Source organism: Artemia franciscana, chromosome 1 (genome assembly GCF_032884065.1).
Source record: "Artemia franciscana chromosome 1, ASM3288406v1, whole genome shotgun sequence".
Lineage (NCBI taxonomy): Eukaryota > Metazoa > Arthropoda > Branchiopoda > Anostraca > Artemiidae > Artemia > Artemia franciscana.
Window position 1 is genome coordinate 70,560,098 of NC_088863.1, and position 15,487 is coordinate 70,575,584.

Here is a 15,487-nt window from a genome sequence, read left to right on the forward strand (position 1 = left end):
TTAGTGGCCTACTCGGAATGGATATACCGATTTGGGTTTCAATTCCTTTCGAAGTTAATGTTGCCGAAATAGAATTATCTTTGCAAGAGCCCCTCATCGAATTACGAAGTGATGAAATAATGCGTGCAAAATTCAAAGATGGAAAGTACAATATATGGAAAACAAATGATGTTGCTACAAAGTACCCTTTGCTCTGGGATAAAGCGCAGTTCTACGTTATTGCTTTTCCTACATCTTATCTTGTTGAAGCGGGATTTAGTCGTGTTTCTCAAATTTTATCAAAAGCTCGCAATAGACTTGACATTGTGAAAAGGGATGATAAACTATCATTAACATCGATAGAACCAAATATAAAGAAGCTTGTCGAGAAGCATCAACCACAGGGATCTCAGTGAATAAACATGCCCTTTCCTTTTTCTTATTCACACAACTTAATTTCAACTGCTTTTTTTATCCAGTTTACATAAATAATGTTGGAGATAATTAAACTTCCTGAGGAGCTCTATTCTCCATGAGCTTTAGTTGCTTGCCAATCGAAGAAAGTTGTAGAAACTTGTAATATTGTAGTTATTATCACAATAATAGTAATAATAATAATTATTACTATTATTATATTAGAATGTTTTATTTGTATTAAATTAGTTTTCATTTAAAAATAAAGCTTGATCGTATGCTATTTGTTTGATAATTAAAACCTTAAAACTTATATTAGTGAAGAATAAAAAATTGCTCTTATGTCCAACAGATATGAAGGGGTTCACCAAGATAAAAAGACGAGAAAAGGGGTCCATGGGGAAAAAAAGGTTGAGAACCACTGGTTCAGAGTGATCGGAGGGCAGATCCCCCCACACGTCGTATCTTCCCGAATTGCTTGTGATAGAAATTTTGGGACGGCCATTTGTTGTCTTAAAAACTTCGATAAGACCTCATTCGATTGGAAAGTGAAAGGGCTAGTGCCCATTTTAATAGCCGAAAAGGATTAGAGGACGCCTGACCCCCCTCCCACGCCCACCATTTCGCTGAACATATTCAATCAAAAGTTTAAGATAGCCTATTTGTTCAACGTAATTGAAAAGCTCGTAAATTGCGTCTTTGAGTATGACAAACCACCCCCCTCCCACCAGAGCCCTCAGGGCAAGGGTTGTAAGTCGTGTCCTTGGGGCATATGAGGTGCATATAGAAAGGGTGATCTATAAACTTTGGAGGGGGCCCATTGGATTGGTAATCAGAAGTTCCAGAGGTTCTAGAGCCCTTTATAAGATTCAGAGTGATCGGAGGGTGGACCCCCCACATCTTGTATTTTCCCAAAATGCATCTGATAGAAATTTTGAGATGGCCATACGTTGTCGCAGAAACTTTGAAAAGAGATCATTCGATTAGAAATTGAAAGGACTAGTGCCTTTTTAAATAGTAAAAAGTGATTGGAAAGCAACTACCCCCCCCCCCCCACTCCCACCATTTCCCCAAACATGTTCAATAAAAATTTTAAGATAACCATTTTATTCAACGTAATTGAAAGGTTCGGAAATTGTGTCTTTGAGGATGACAACCCACCCTCCCCACTGTTCTCAGCACAAGGCTTATAAGTTATGCCACGAGGGGCTTATGGAATAGGTGGTCGTAAAAACTTTGGAGGGGGCCCATCCCACGTTGTATTTTCAACAGTGTATGAACATCCAAAACAAAGAGAAAGTCAGATAACATCGACAATTTTATCAAGGGCCGTATCCAGAGGAGCCACCTCCCCCCCCCCAAAAAAAAAAATGTTTATCCGACTCGTAAACAAAAAATAAAAAAATGTCTATGTGTCTTTGTTAAGTTTTTTTAAACCATCCGCCCCCAAAGCCAAAAAATCCTAGATACGGCCCTGAATGTTATGATAATTCATTGGGAGTTAGAATTTGCTTCTTTGTCCATACTGTTCTCACAATATTTTCCTCTTTTTTGTATTAAAAACAAAAAACAAGGTATATATAATACAGTTTCCATAACCTGTTGTAGCTTGAGTAAAGAACCTACATGTCTTGCAGTGAAACCAGAAAATGTCTGACTTAAAAAGCGGGTCTCCTGATCAAAACATCCATCGTTGAAGTTGAAACATAACAACTAGAAGTGAGCAGCCCCTCCCTGACTTCAATCACAGCAAAGAATTTACCAGCTGACTTTAACTCATTGATACCGATACATATAGTCAGAGAAAAGACGTCACGGGAAGCCTTGAGGCCCGACCCCCCCCCCCCAAGCTCTAGATTTTTCCGAATTTTGCAAGGTTCTTACATCATTTTTTTTACTGTCCTCTTCAACAACAAAAATAAGCACGTGTCTGACTTGGAGAATAAGATTTGGGAGATATATGATTCCTAAATTTGAGCGGATCCCATGAAGGCTCAGAACAATAATCGCAACTTTCTGGCAAATCCTACTAAGGTAGAAAAAAAGACTTACCAAAAATTCTGGATGCTGAGGACACAACTCCTAAAGTTGCCAGCCACAAAACACAAACACTATAACGCCGTTTCATCATCACTAATTTATCCTAATTCACCAGTATGAGCTAAATCTAAGCTGGACATCACATTATCAGGACTCTGAAAATAAAAGATGCAAATTCAAGCACGTCCACCAAAGTTTGCATTACTGCTTCTGTTTTTCAGTGGGCTTGGATGAAATTATTGAGCTAAATACGCGTTGTCTTTTACCATGCCAGTCACCTCGATCAAGATGAAACTAATGAAGGTGAGTTCAGAATTGCCTTTCCTCAAAAGTAAACACTATAAAAATATGAAAACAACTTTACTATACTCTATAGTGAGCCTACCTACTTATATCATTCCTATAAGCGCTTCAACTTACTCTACCCCCTCCCCTAATGCCCAAATATATAGCCCAAAATATATGCTCTCCATCTGTTCTTACGTTTCGTAATTTCGTCGACGTTGTGTCCTCGCTGTTAAATCTATTTGAAGAAAAGAGTAACGTGTGGAAAAATACAAAAAAAGCATATGATTTGGGCTAAATGTTTGCACATTGGGGGGGTATGATGAGATCAAAGTAAAGTAAACTGCTTTTAGGAATGATATGGGTAAATATTTTAGAATTCTTTAAAGTTGTTTTCAGATTTTTATAGTTTCCTTCTGAGGAAGGGTAATTCTGCTTTAACACCCCATTGAACTTAAAAAAATACAGAAGTTTAAAAGTCTTAAATACCAAATTAAATCAATTATAAATTAAACTTCTTTGCATTCAGGACAAGGTATGTCCAATATTCAGGACACTCACAAAAAGAGAACAAAGTGATAAATTCAAGTAAAAAAAGGGAAAAACTCACCAAGTGAGTTGAATAAGCTTGAGCAACACAAAAGACTGATCCCATCTAGCTAGGGCAAGGCTTATGCAAGTCTGTAAAAAGGGCGTAGAAGATATTCTTCCTAAAGATACAACTGGGAATGTCCCTAGTCCATTTCACAAAACTAGATAAAACACTGATTTTGAATCAGCGTAAAACAGGACCAAAATACAGGGCCATAATTACAAAAATGAAAAATGTACCCCATCCCCACATTCTCGTAATTGACAAATAAAATAAATATTATTTTACTCCCCCCTCCCACAAAACAACAACAAAAGTAAACCCTATTTTTCGTCACGACAAACTTTTTTCGTTACCATATTTTTTCGTCACTTAAACATAATTACAAACCAGACGATGTCTTGGTGAAAATTTTATACTTTTTAGAGGGAGCGTAAATATTTTATTATGGAGGAGGAAATTTGTTCAGACAGGTACGCATGGGGTTCAGGACCCATCATCCTCCGAATTTCATGATTTTGCAACCGTTCTAATAATTACCTATATCTAATAATTACCATCAATAATTACAATATTGATTTTGATTAATTGCAAGATTGCATGATTTTGCAAATAATTGCAAGATTTTGCTAATAATTACCAGGCCATTTGCCTTTTTGTTTTCGCTCTGACATAAGTCCCTCATTTAAGCTGATTTACTTCTGAAAACAGATTTGATTTCTAAAAAACTACACTTTTTGTCTATTTTTTTATTTTTTTAATTGAGTTCTTCGGAAGGATCTTTCCTGTATACCACAGTGTAAGGTGTATGATCGCCCCAAACGTACCGAGAAATGAAACGGATCCACTCTCTTTGGGAAAGTTAGGGGGAGGGTTAATTCTGAAAAATTAGAAAAAAATGAGGTATTTTTAACTTACGAAGGAGTAATCAGATCTTAATGAAATTTGATGTTTGGAAGGAAATCTTGTCTCAGAGTTCTTATTTTAAATCCCGACTGGATCCGATGAAATTGGGGGAGTTGGGGGGACCTAAACTTTTGGTAAACGCTTAGATTGGAAGGATCGGGATGACACTTGGTGGGGAAAATAATCACAAGTCCTAAGTATGTGATTGACATAACCGGAACGGATCCGCTCTCTTTGGGGGAGTGGGGGGGGGGGGTAAATTCTAAACATAAGAATAATGAGGTATTTTTAACTTACGAAGAAATGATCGGATCTTTATGGAATTTAATATTTAGAAGGACCTCGTAACTCAGATCTCTTATTTTAAATCTTTACCAGATCCAGTATCATTGGCGGGGGGGGGGGAATCCTTGGAAAACGCTGAAAGCGGAGAGATCAGGATGAAACTTGGTGGGAAGAATAAGCACAAATCAAGATAATTGACTGACATAACCGGACCGTATCCGCTCTCTTTAGTGGAGTTGGGGGGGGGGAGTAATTCGGAAAAATTAGAAAAAAATGAGGTATTTTTAACTTACTAACGAGTGATCAGATCTTAATGAAATTTGATATTTAGAAGGATCTTGTGCTTTAGAACTCTCAATTTAAACCCCGACCAGATCCAGTAACATTGGGGGGGTCGGAGGGGGAAACCATAAATCTTGGAAAACGCTTAGAGTGGTGGGATCGGGATGAAACTTGATGGGGAGAATAAGCACAAGCTATATATATGTGATTGGCATCACTGGAACGGATCCGTTCTCTATGAGGGAGCTGCGGGTTATTGATTTGAAAAAAAATGAAAAATTGAGGTATCTTTAACTTAAGAACGGGCGACCTGATCTTAATGAAATTTAATATTTAGAAGGAACTCATGTCTCAGAGCTTTTATTTCAAATACCGACCAGATCTGTTGAGATTAGGGGAACTTCGAGGGGGAAACCGGAAATCTTGGAAAACGCTTATAAATGTCCTTGATTCGTGATTGACGTAACCAGACTGGATCCAATCTCTTTGGGGAAGTTAGGGGTATTGGATTCAGTGCTTTGGCGAATTTGGTACTTCTGGAAGTGCTAGGACGATGAAAATTGGTAGGTGTGTCAGGGAGCTGCAAAAATTGACTTGATAAAGTCGTTTTCCCTGATTCGACCATCTGGGGGGTGAAGAATTCTTAAAATAGTGCTAGAGCTCATGCCATACGAGCTCTTGGCTCTTCCGACCTCGTCACAAGTGCCATATGAGCTCTTAGCTCCCGTGTTTAAGAAAATTTACCCTTCTCAGAATAAATATCTCCATCCGTTTCCTCCAAACATGTTGACTTATGTTTGTTTTATAACATAAAAACCTTATGATAACAAAGTCTACTATTTTAATCCTCCGACTGTACCCTATGAGAAATCCTTTTATCCTCTCCCCCTTTAAGTTCTGGTCATTTGTACCATTACAAGCGTAGCCGTCATTTCTCTTCAAAAACAACCACACGACAGTTCACGCAGAACGGAAATTGCTAAAGCGGTTTCAAAAGATTATGCAAACCGAAAACAAAGCATTTTTCACACGGAAGACACCTATTTTATAAGCGGAAACAAAACTCAAGAAGAAACCGAACTTTAAATAGGGACGTAATGAAATGTTAGTCATGAGAATATCCAACCAACCAATAAAAAGTAAAAGTAGCATTATCCGTTATCAAGAAGTTGTTTCACGCAGGTTCACATGGGGAAAAAGTGAATAAAGAAGGAGCTGAGTTTTAGTCGGGGTAAAAGGGTGGAGGGGCCTGGTACAAGTAGGCACAATTTGGATCCAAGTAGCTAGTTGTATGTACCTTTTTTTCTCTGTCACAGACTTTCCAAAGAGTGAATGAGTTTTCATTTATATCATTTACTATTTCTCGCGCCTAAAACTAAGGACCCGTGTAGGCTACTCACTATGGGAGTAGCCATATGGTAAACTGTAGCTCCATATGGGAGCTGCAGTTTAAACAACTTATTGTCTCTGGCACTTTTTCGACAATCTCTGCGTGCTGGTATTGCTCAGAAATCACCCAGAGCGCAGACTCCTCTTTAGTCTAATTATGCAAAGTAGACGCTATTTCAGTTATTCTTGTAAGGGGGAAAGATCCAATTATTTTCTTCAAAGGCTGTACAGTACCAATCCAGTTGTGAAGCTGATGCAAGTTCGCATAAAGATAGGTAGAGGCTTCTCCAATCTCAATAGTTCTTATTCCCCCTATAATTTCTATAGTTTTGAAATAATTCTGATCTATTGTTTTTTACCCCTCCTCCACACCTAAAAAAAAGATCATGTGATAGTGCCTGCCCTGTAAGCTGTTAAATATTTGGTTGATTCGAGATACCGTACGAGATATTAACAGCTTAGTACATTGTATGCGTTAAAACCAGGGACGTAGCTCCAGCATTTTTCTTGGGGGGAGGGAGATGGGTCCATATCCGGATAGTCAAGGGGTATGGGCTATACAGTAGTTTTTTCTCCAAATAATTGTAGGGCAACTGCCATCCTCGCCTCCCCCCCACGGACACAATTCCCCTGATTGAAACGAATATAAAGCGTTGCGTTCGAATAACATGCGCAAAATCAACGTTTCAGAGGGACAGGGGTGTATCTAAAGGAGGAGGATTTGGTTATAACATAGTATCTATATGGACCAACTATTCAAATTATTAGAATTCAAAACCTTCGACTCTCAAAATTACCCAGGAATAGGCACGTACACATGAATATATACGGAGAGAAAAACATTTCAAAAGTTCTCAAATTAAAAAATAGGAACTAATGGAAAAACTGGAGACATCTTCGTATCTCATTCTTATAGTTTTTAAACCCCTGGTTTCCTCCTCACCTCATAGACACATGTATACTTTAGTCATTCATAAAAATCAATTGTGGGTTAATTGTGTTAGAGACAGCAAGGAAACACTTCTAAAGACAGGGGAGGTGGACGCGAGGGATAAACACAAATAAAAATATTTTACTACTTTAGAAATAAATCTATTGAAAGCTATAAACGATAATAATTACATTAAAACAAGGCAAAGAGGACAGAATTATTTAATATCAAAACCTTTACTAGATCAGATTCATCAAATTCTCAAAAGCTTATTGAATTTTAGCTAAAATTACTGCTTTTGGAATACGCGACTGTAAATTTTAGAATGGATTTAAGAATAAAGGAACAATAACATTCACAATTTTTATTAGTAAATGTTAGCACTTTACAGAATTCACAATCTTGTTCGACAATTTGCAAATGCTATATTACAAAATACGATTTGCAAGGCAGTGAAGAGGTTCTGGTTGTCTTGTTTTATTACATTCATGTAGTGTAAAAACCGTTATGTTGTTCGAAATTTTTCATTGAATCCTAGGAATGTTTTGTTGTTTTGCTTATTAAATTTCTTGTGCTAATTACTTGCTGTGAATAATGAATACAATTGCCCTCTCTGGTACCTGTTGAAAAATCATACTTTACTGAAAAGAAAAATGACCATGGAGTTTATTATAGGTTACATATGCTGATATTTATTCCTTAAAGTTTCAATATTTTATTTATTAATGTTAACAGTGAAAGCATTAAAAATATATATTTTTTTCTGTAAAGTGCCAATTATATTTTGGTCTTGAGAAGGCATGGGGGTTTTCAGCCCTTCAGCTAATTTTTGGATTAATGGAGCTCTTTACGTTTCTTTGGAAAACTTGTTTTGTGGAATTTCTTTTTAATTATTAAAAAAATATTAAACGCTGTAATAACAAAAGTGTATTACCCTTCGATTCACTGTTCAACAATTTTTTCAAATGTAATGGTCGTTATCCCCAGTCCCTTCTAATGGGACCAGATATAAATCAAGGTGATGCGCAAGTCTTCTCAAAGAGATTATAATGAAAAATAAAATTATTTTAAATTATGCAAAAAGCTTCTATTAATCATACTTTCAGGATTATCTCCACTGTACGGTTTGCCATTTATCTAAAATGATATTGTTCTGCATCTTTCTGTATTTGAATTGCTTGCTTCCCTCAATTTTACAAATCAACATTTCAGAATTTTTTATTGGATTTTTCAGAAAATTCCCGAAGCTTTGAAATTCTTAGTTAAATGCAGAATGCAAGCATTTCAGATACGGAAACTCCTTATTGATATTATTTTATATTATTTCTAGTCGTCAAAGGAAAAGACGGGGATAGAAAAGAAAGGGCCCATGAAAAATCTGATTAATAGAAATTTCCCTCACATAATGAAATAGCTATTTTGTTATTATTGTGTTTTTTTCAGAGACTTTGTAAAGAACCTAGGGCTATCTTTAGCCTCATTGGGTATGGGGGAGGGGCTAGGGCGCAACATAAGAATCGAATAATAGTTTATTATTACAGGGTCTTCAAAATAGGAATAAGTTGGGGATCAGTGGAGTCAAATTGGGGAAGGAGAAAAAAGGTTCCTTTCCTTAGATTTTATTTTTGTCATCCACTAGATTTTGATATAGCCTATAACTTCTCGGGGGGTATTTTAATTGAGAGTTGGGATAATTTCCAAAATAAACCCACTGACGGGACAGCTAAGAAATAAAGATACATTTAGCATCAGAATAGCATGCCGAATCTAAATATAGCATTTATTTGTGTCGCTAATGACGGTTACCCCTATGCCTTAAAGTGCAATTATATAACCTGAATTATATGCATGCAATGAATTTTCCATTATTTTGAGGAACTATTGTGCACAAATACTACTCAGGGAATATGTTTATACATTAGGGGCGGGGTGAAGTTCATTTCCAACGCAAACGAATATTTGAATTCCGGATGAAATTCTATTTTTTACGGTATATTTTTCTTAGCTATCTCATTAGTGAGTTAGTCGGAAAATTTACCTAAAATTATCTAATTGTTTTGCATTTTCATTAAAAGAAAATAACGACAGAATAAAATAAGAATACACAGCCCTAATATAAGGTATTTCTCCGTTGCATCAATGCAGTCATGCGTCATAGCTCCTATATTAAACGCGTTATCTTCCAAAACTGCAATTAATCTCCGTGTGTGATTGAGAGCGTAATTTAGCACAATTTTCTTTGAAATGATGGCAAAAAGGGGATAATAATGGAAGCTAACATGACAATTCCAATTAAGCCAAAAATTATGGCTATACGAAGAAAACGTGTTAAGAAAACATTTATTACTTTAGAATAGACAGAAAAAAATGTAGTTACCACAATTGGAAGGTGGTTTCGCTATATGTTACGACCTCAACTTTGGCTCACATTTGTGATAACCCCTTTCAACAAAGATACTTTATTTGCCCTTAGACTAATTGGAGAAAATTTGAATCTGAATCATTAGAATTTTCAGACATCTTCACGCATTATACCTTGCTAAAACAAACCCTATACTTCACCCAATTATGGAATCATGTATTCGTCAAAAAATAAAAACAAAAATACTCAAAGTTGACAAAAGTTGCTGCTTGTCTCGTGCCCGACCATGAAAAAGTTTGGAAATTGAAATACCACAAGGATGTTTTGTCTCTTAAAAAAGTAGCCCAAATCATATATTTGCCATGCCTTATTCCTGGTTCAACCCATGTACCCGTAAATTGAATCAACGCTGACGAAATCAAGAAACGGAAAAACACACGGGAAATACGTAATTTTTGCTATATATTTGCACATTACGGACTGGGAGGGGGTGTAAAATACAGAGGAAACACTTTCAAAATATATTAACTACAATGTTTCTGCATATTACGAACTGGGATGGGATGTAAAATATAGAGGAAGCACCTTCAAAATGTATTAACTACAATGTTTCTGCATATTATGAAGTAACAATTGTTTTCTTAACATGTTTCCTCCTCAATAGCCCAATTTCTAGGCTTACCCCAATAATTTTATTAATATAAACATATTATAAAGGGAGGGCTATGGTAGAGGAAGAATTTCATTGTTTTCCTTTATTTGGTAGATATTCCTTGGGCTATATAAAAGACCCTCAGGGGGGAGGAGTGCATTTGCGAATGGATTGATCACTATATTTGAAAGGAACACAAAAAGGGGGTTTTGCTTAAATTCTTACTTCATAATATGCAGAATAGCCTAACCATAGTTAACACATCTTGAATACAGACCTGCTATACTTTGCCCCCAGCCAACCTAACGTGCCAACATATAGCCAAAATTAGACTATATATTTTCATTGCATTCTGCCACCCGTAACTTGTTTTTTCCAGATTTAGTTTCGTCACAACTGAATCAACTTACAGATAAACGGGTTGAAACAATTGAAACACACTGGGAGAATAGATAGGAAATACATAATTTAAGCTATTTATTTGTACATCAGGGGGGGGGGTGAACTGTAAAAGGCAGAGCTGCATGCGAAATGGATTAACTATGATTATTCTGTATATTATGAAGTAAGAATTGTCTTCTTAAGGAATCTTAAGGAATTATGGAATCTTGTATATATTAACCGAATCTCTTATTAATTTAAGAAAAAGAATTGAAAAGAAACCTTGCAAAATAGACGTAGGCTACTGCTCGAATGAAGAACAAGAAAAGTGTTATGAGATTCATACCTTTAGTCAGCCTCAATTTGTTTTGAGCCTCAAATTTTCTTTATAAGGTTTTTAAATTTATTTCATATTAAATAAAAAACCAACTTTTTTTTACTTAAAGTAAGGAGAGACATTGAAACTTAACACAAACAGAAATTACTTCGTATATGAAAGGGGCTGCTTCCTCATCAACGCCCCACTCTTTACGCTAACGTTTGACTCTTTCTTTCAATTCTTCTTTTTAAAACAGTAAACAACTTTAGCGTAAAGAGCGGGGCTTTGATGAGGAAGCAGCCCCTTTCATATACGAAGTAATTTCTGTTCGTTTTAAGTGTTAAAGTTGCTCCTTACTTTCAGCTAAAAAAAACTTTTTTTTTTATTTAATTTCTGAACGTTTTTGAATCAATGCATGTTTTGATTTTGGCTCTCCGCAGGGGAATAATTAAAACGAAATTTGCATATTTTTTTTTTTTTTAGGCTAAATGGCTTTATCATAGTTTTGATCGAATGATTTTGAGAAAACAGGAGCGGGGAAGGAAGCCTAGTTGCCCTCCGATTTTTTGGATACTTAAAACGGCAACTAGAATTTTTAATTTCTTATAAATGTTTTTATTAGTAAAAGATATACGTAACTTATAAATCAGCTTACGCAACGAATTTTTGCATTCTCACGTTTTTATTACATATATGAGGGGGTTCACCCCCTCGTCAGTACCTTGCTCTATACACTAAAGATTAAATTTTGTCCCAATTCATTAAGAACGATCCCTGAATCACAAAGGCCGTAGAATAAATAGTTGAAAATACTTTAGCGTAAAGAGCGAGGTATTAGGAGGAGGTGAGCCCCTCATATGCGTAATAATTTCTGTTCGTTTTAAGTTTTAATACTGCTCCTTACTTCCAGTTGGAAAAAACTTTTTAATATTTATGTTTTCATTGTTTTTTTAAATAATGGTGGAAAATCCTGCGCTCCCTTCATGAAAATTTTCTTCCCCCATGACAAATTCCTCGGTGGAAAGTTCCCCCAACATATCCCCCTCTTCTCAATCCCTCCCTCAAACAAAAAAATCCCCCTGAAAACGTCTGTACACTTTACAATAACAATTACTATATGTAAGCACTGGTCAAAGTTTGTAACTTGTAGCCCCTCCCACGGGGACTGTGGGGGAGTAAGTCGTCCCCAAAGACATAGTTGTGAGATTTTCGACTACGCTGAATAAAATGGCAATCTCAGAATTTGTATCCGTTGAATTTGGGAAAATAATTAGCGTGGGAGGGGGCCTAGGTGCCCTCAAATTTTTTCAATCACTTAAGAAGGGCACTAGTTCTTTTCATTTCCGTTAGAATGAGCCCTCTCGCAACATTCTAGGACCACTGGGTCGATGCGATCACCCCTGGGGAAAAACAACAAGAAAACAAATAAACACGCATCCGTGATCTGCCTTCTGGCAAAAAATACAAAATTCCACATTTTTGTAGATAGGAGCTTGAAACGTCTACAATAGGGTTTTCTGATATTCTGAATCTGATGGTGTGATTTTCGTTAATATTCTATAAGTTTTAGGGGGTGTTTCCCCCTATTTTCTAAAATACGGCAAATTTTCTCAGGCTTTTAACTTTTGATGGGTAAGACTAAATGTGATGAAACATATATTTAAAATCAACATTAAAATGCAATTCTTTTGATGTAGCTATTAGTATCAAAATTCCATTTTTTAGAGTTTTGATTACTATTGAGCCGGGTCGCTCCTTACTAAACAGTTCGTTATCACGAACTGTTTGATATTCATGATCCATGATATCGCTGAAAATTCAATAATTGTATAAAATGTAGGTAAAATTCTAGTTTACGGCACTTGTTACTATACAAGCATTTAGGTTATGTGAATGAAAGTTCCAGGTGGTTGTGTAACTTCATTAAAATTCTGGGGGGGGGGGGAGGGGAGAGTAGTTCTAGCCAATTTTCCAAATCAAGCAAAAATGACGGTGAAAACTGAAAAATGACCCATATAGTAACAAAAAAGGTAAAGATATACTAAATTAAACTAACTGATTTCTGTGGATGCTTGATTTATACAGGTTTATGGTAAAATTTTAGTTGATTGACTCCTTGCTATATCAGAAAGGGTTTAGGTTAGGAAAAATGAAACTTTCAGGGATGAATCTATAGAAAAAAATGTGTCTTAGAAAGGTATTTTGAAGCAATTATCTCCGCTCCTTCTCCCTCTAAAGGGTCCTGACCTTCAAAAATACGTGTGTTATAAAAGTGAAACCTTTGAAAATAGATCTTCTGCTTAATTGAAGTACAACAAAATTGTTTTCAGCTTCATAACTTTGCAAACACATTTCCTAAATTTTGAAGAAAAAAAAACATTTATATGGCTCAAAATTCTACTCACAAATAACAGGAATTACATTTTCAAAACTAAAGGCAGAGAAAAAGAAAATAGCAACTGAAAATGAAGGTAAAATATTGTTTTGTCAAAATTTCAATAGGTCATGTAGGTCACCTGTCATCTAGGCAAATTTCAGGTTTTGTTTTATCTTAGTTCTAACGAGATTTTTGAAGAGGCTAATTTTCAGCTGAGGGGGGCAAATTGGGAGGGGCAGTTGCCCCGCTTGCCCCAGAGGAAGTTACACCGCTGCTTTTAGGAATGAATTCAAGACGAAAAACATACCACGGGATAGTTTAGTATGTAAATTCATCCCTGAGAGTTTCATTTTTCCTCACCTAACCCTTTTTCGAGATAGTAAAACGTTTTTCATCTAGAATTTTACCCTTAAGTCAACCACTTTACGATAATCTCCTCGACACAAGAATGAAGAAAACTAAAATAATTTAATATCTTATTAAGAATATAAAGCACAAAATACCTAAACTCATACAAATGTAGAGGTGAACTCAAAATCCAGAAAATTGATTTTTTTAACCCACAAACACTTTTTCAATGTTTTCACCCACAAACACTTTTTCAATGTTTTCACTGTAATTTCCAACATACACTATGATAGAAACTTCCTTATTATAAACACATTGGCGGTTAGCACGCGACTGAATTAAAAATGAAATACCACTGGAGTCGTGGAATCCACAGGCGGCAATTTTGCGCGCGCTCTTTCATGAATCGAAATTTATTTCAAATCTATAGGCAAATGAAATATACGGGCTGTGATACTGAGTGTATCACAAGCAGTCAACAGTTTCTTTATCAATTTTTGGTATTTGTGTATTATTCAGAACACACTCAATAAGTGAAGTTAGGTTCTTTCGTGAAACTAAGATGCAGGTACATTTTATGAGACAATCCGGTTTCACAGCCACTAAGACAAAAGGTTAGGTAAGGTTAGAACTCAAAGTTGTAATTTTGCAATTTCGCTAATAAGGTATTATATTTTCATCATGTTTTGTTTTATTTCATTAGCTTTATTAAAAGTTTGGGCTATATATTTGCACATTAGAGGGGGGGGGGGGTGCAAAATATCAAACACCTAATTTAACCTAACCACCTCTATATATAAAATATTTAATTAAAATGTAACTGCATCGTAGTTTGCTTCACGAAAGAACCTAACTTAACTTATTGAGTGTGTTCTGAATAATATACAAGTACCCAATTTTTTTTTAAGAATGCATGTATTTGATAAAGATTTTCCTTTGACTCGTGAAATGTCAATTACGGGACCAGCAGGCCCAGCCTTCATGGAAATCTAGGTATTTTGTGATTTGTTGTTTAATCACTAACATTTTTCAGGATAATGCTTCAACTATTATTTAAATTTGTACCCCCTCTAGAAAATATTTCTTCCCCCTCCAAAAAAAGGGAGTTCCTGTGTGTGTGTCCCTCGTCTCGAAACTATCAAGGGACATTTTACACGCATGTTGTCTAAGTCATACTAGATATTCAGTATTTCCAGTCATAATAGTCCCTTTTAGGCGATTAAATAAATAAAAAAAAAAACAAGTTTTTTTAACTGAAAGTAAGGAGCGACATTAAAACTTAAAACGAACAGAAATTACTTCATATATGAAAGGGGCTGCTTCCTCATCAACGCCCCGCTCTTTACTCTGAAGTTTGACTCTTTCTCTTAACTCTACTTTTTAAAACAGCAAAAAACTCTTTTTAATTCCCCTTCGTCTTCTTACAGTAAAACAGCAGCGGAAAGTGAAGGCAATCTTAATAGCGAAAGCAGCCCATTTTCGACTAAATAACAAACGTGATCCAATTAACGGTCAAACCTCAGCTTTGGCTCATATTTGTGATGGCCCCTTTCAACAAAGAGTCTTTATTTGCCCTAATCGGAGAAAATTCGAATCAGAATCATTAAAATTTTCAAACATATTTAAAGACATCTTCACGGACTATACCTTGCTAAGACATACTTACCCCAATTATTTATTTATTTATTCATCCAATAGCTAGTAAGCTAAAAGAAAGAAAGCATAACATACAAAAAATAACACAAACTAAACATAACATTACATAACACACACAATGAAAATCAAAAATCAAAAAATGGCAACTGCTGGAATATTTAACAAAAATCAATGGTAGACTTATGGTTGACAGTTTACATCTCTGTAAAAAGAGGTATTTACTAACTCAGTCTCAGATCTAGGAACAGTATAAGCAGTGACACAACTATCAGGTAATGAATTCCAAAGT

The 15,487-nt window shown here is 35.6% G+C and overlaps 1 protein-coding gene across 1 annotated transcript in view; it reads right to left on the minus strand.

Moving 5' to 3' along the window:
• LOC136033488 (tyrosine-protein phosphatase 99A-like) overlaps positions 1–13,877 on the minus strand; it is a 177,175-nt gene extending 163,298 nt beyond the window's left edge. Inside the window, exons 1-2 of the mRNA XM_065714236.1 lie at positions 13,698–13,877; positions 2,446–2,588 (exon numbers count right to left, since the gene is read on the minus strand). Of these exons, the coding sequence (XP_065570308.1) occupies positions 2,446–2,524 (79 nt within the window). The 5' untranslated portion in view covers positions 2,525–2,588; positions 13,698–13,877. The remainder of the gene's footprint in view (positions 1–2,445; positions 2,589–13,697) is intronic.
• Between the last annotated feature and the right edge of the window lie 1,610 nt (positions 13,878–15,487).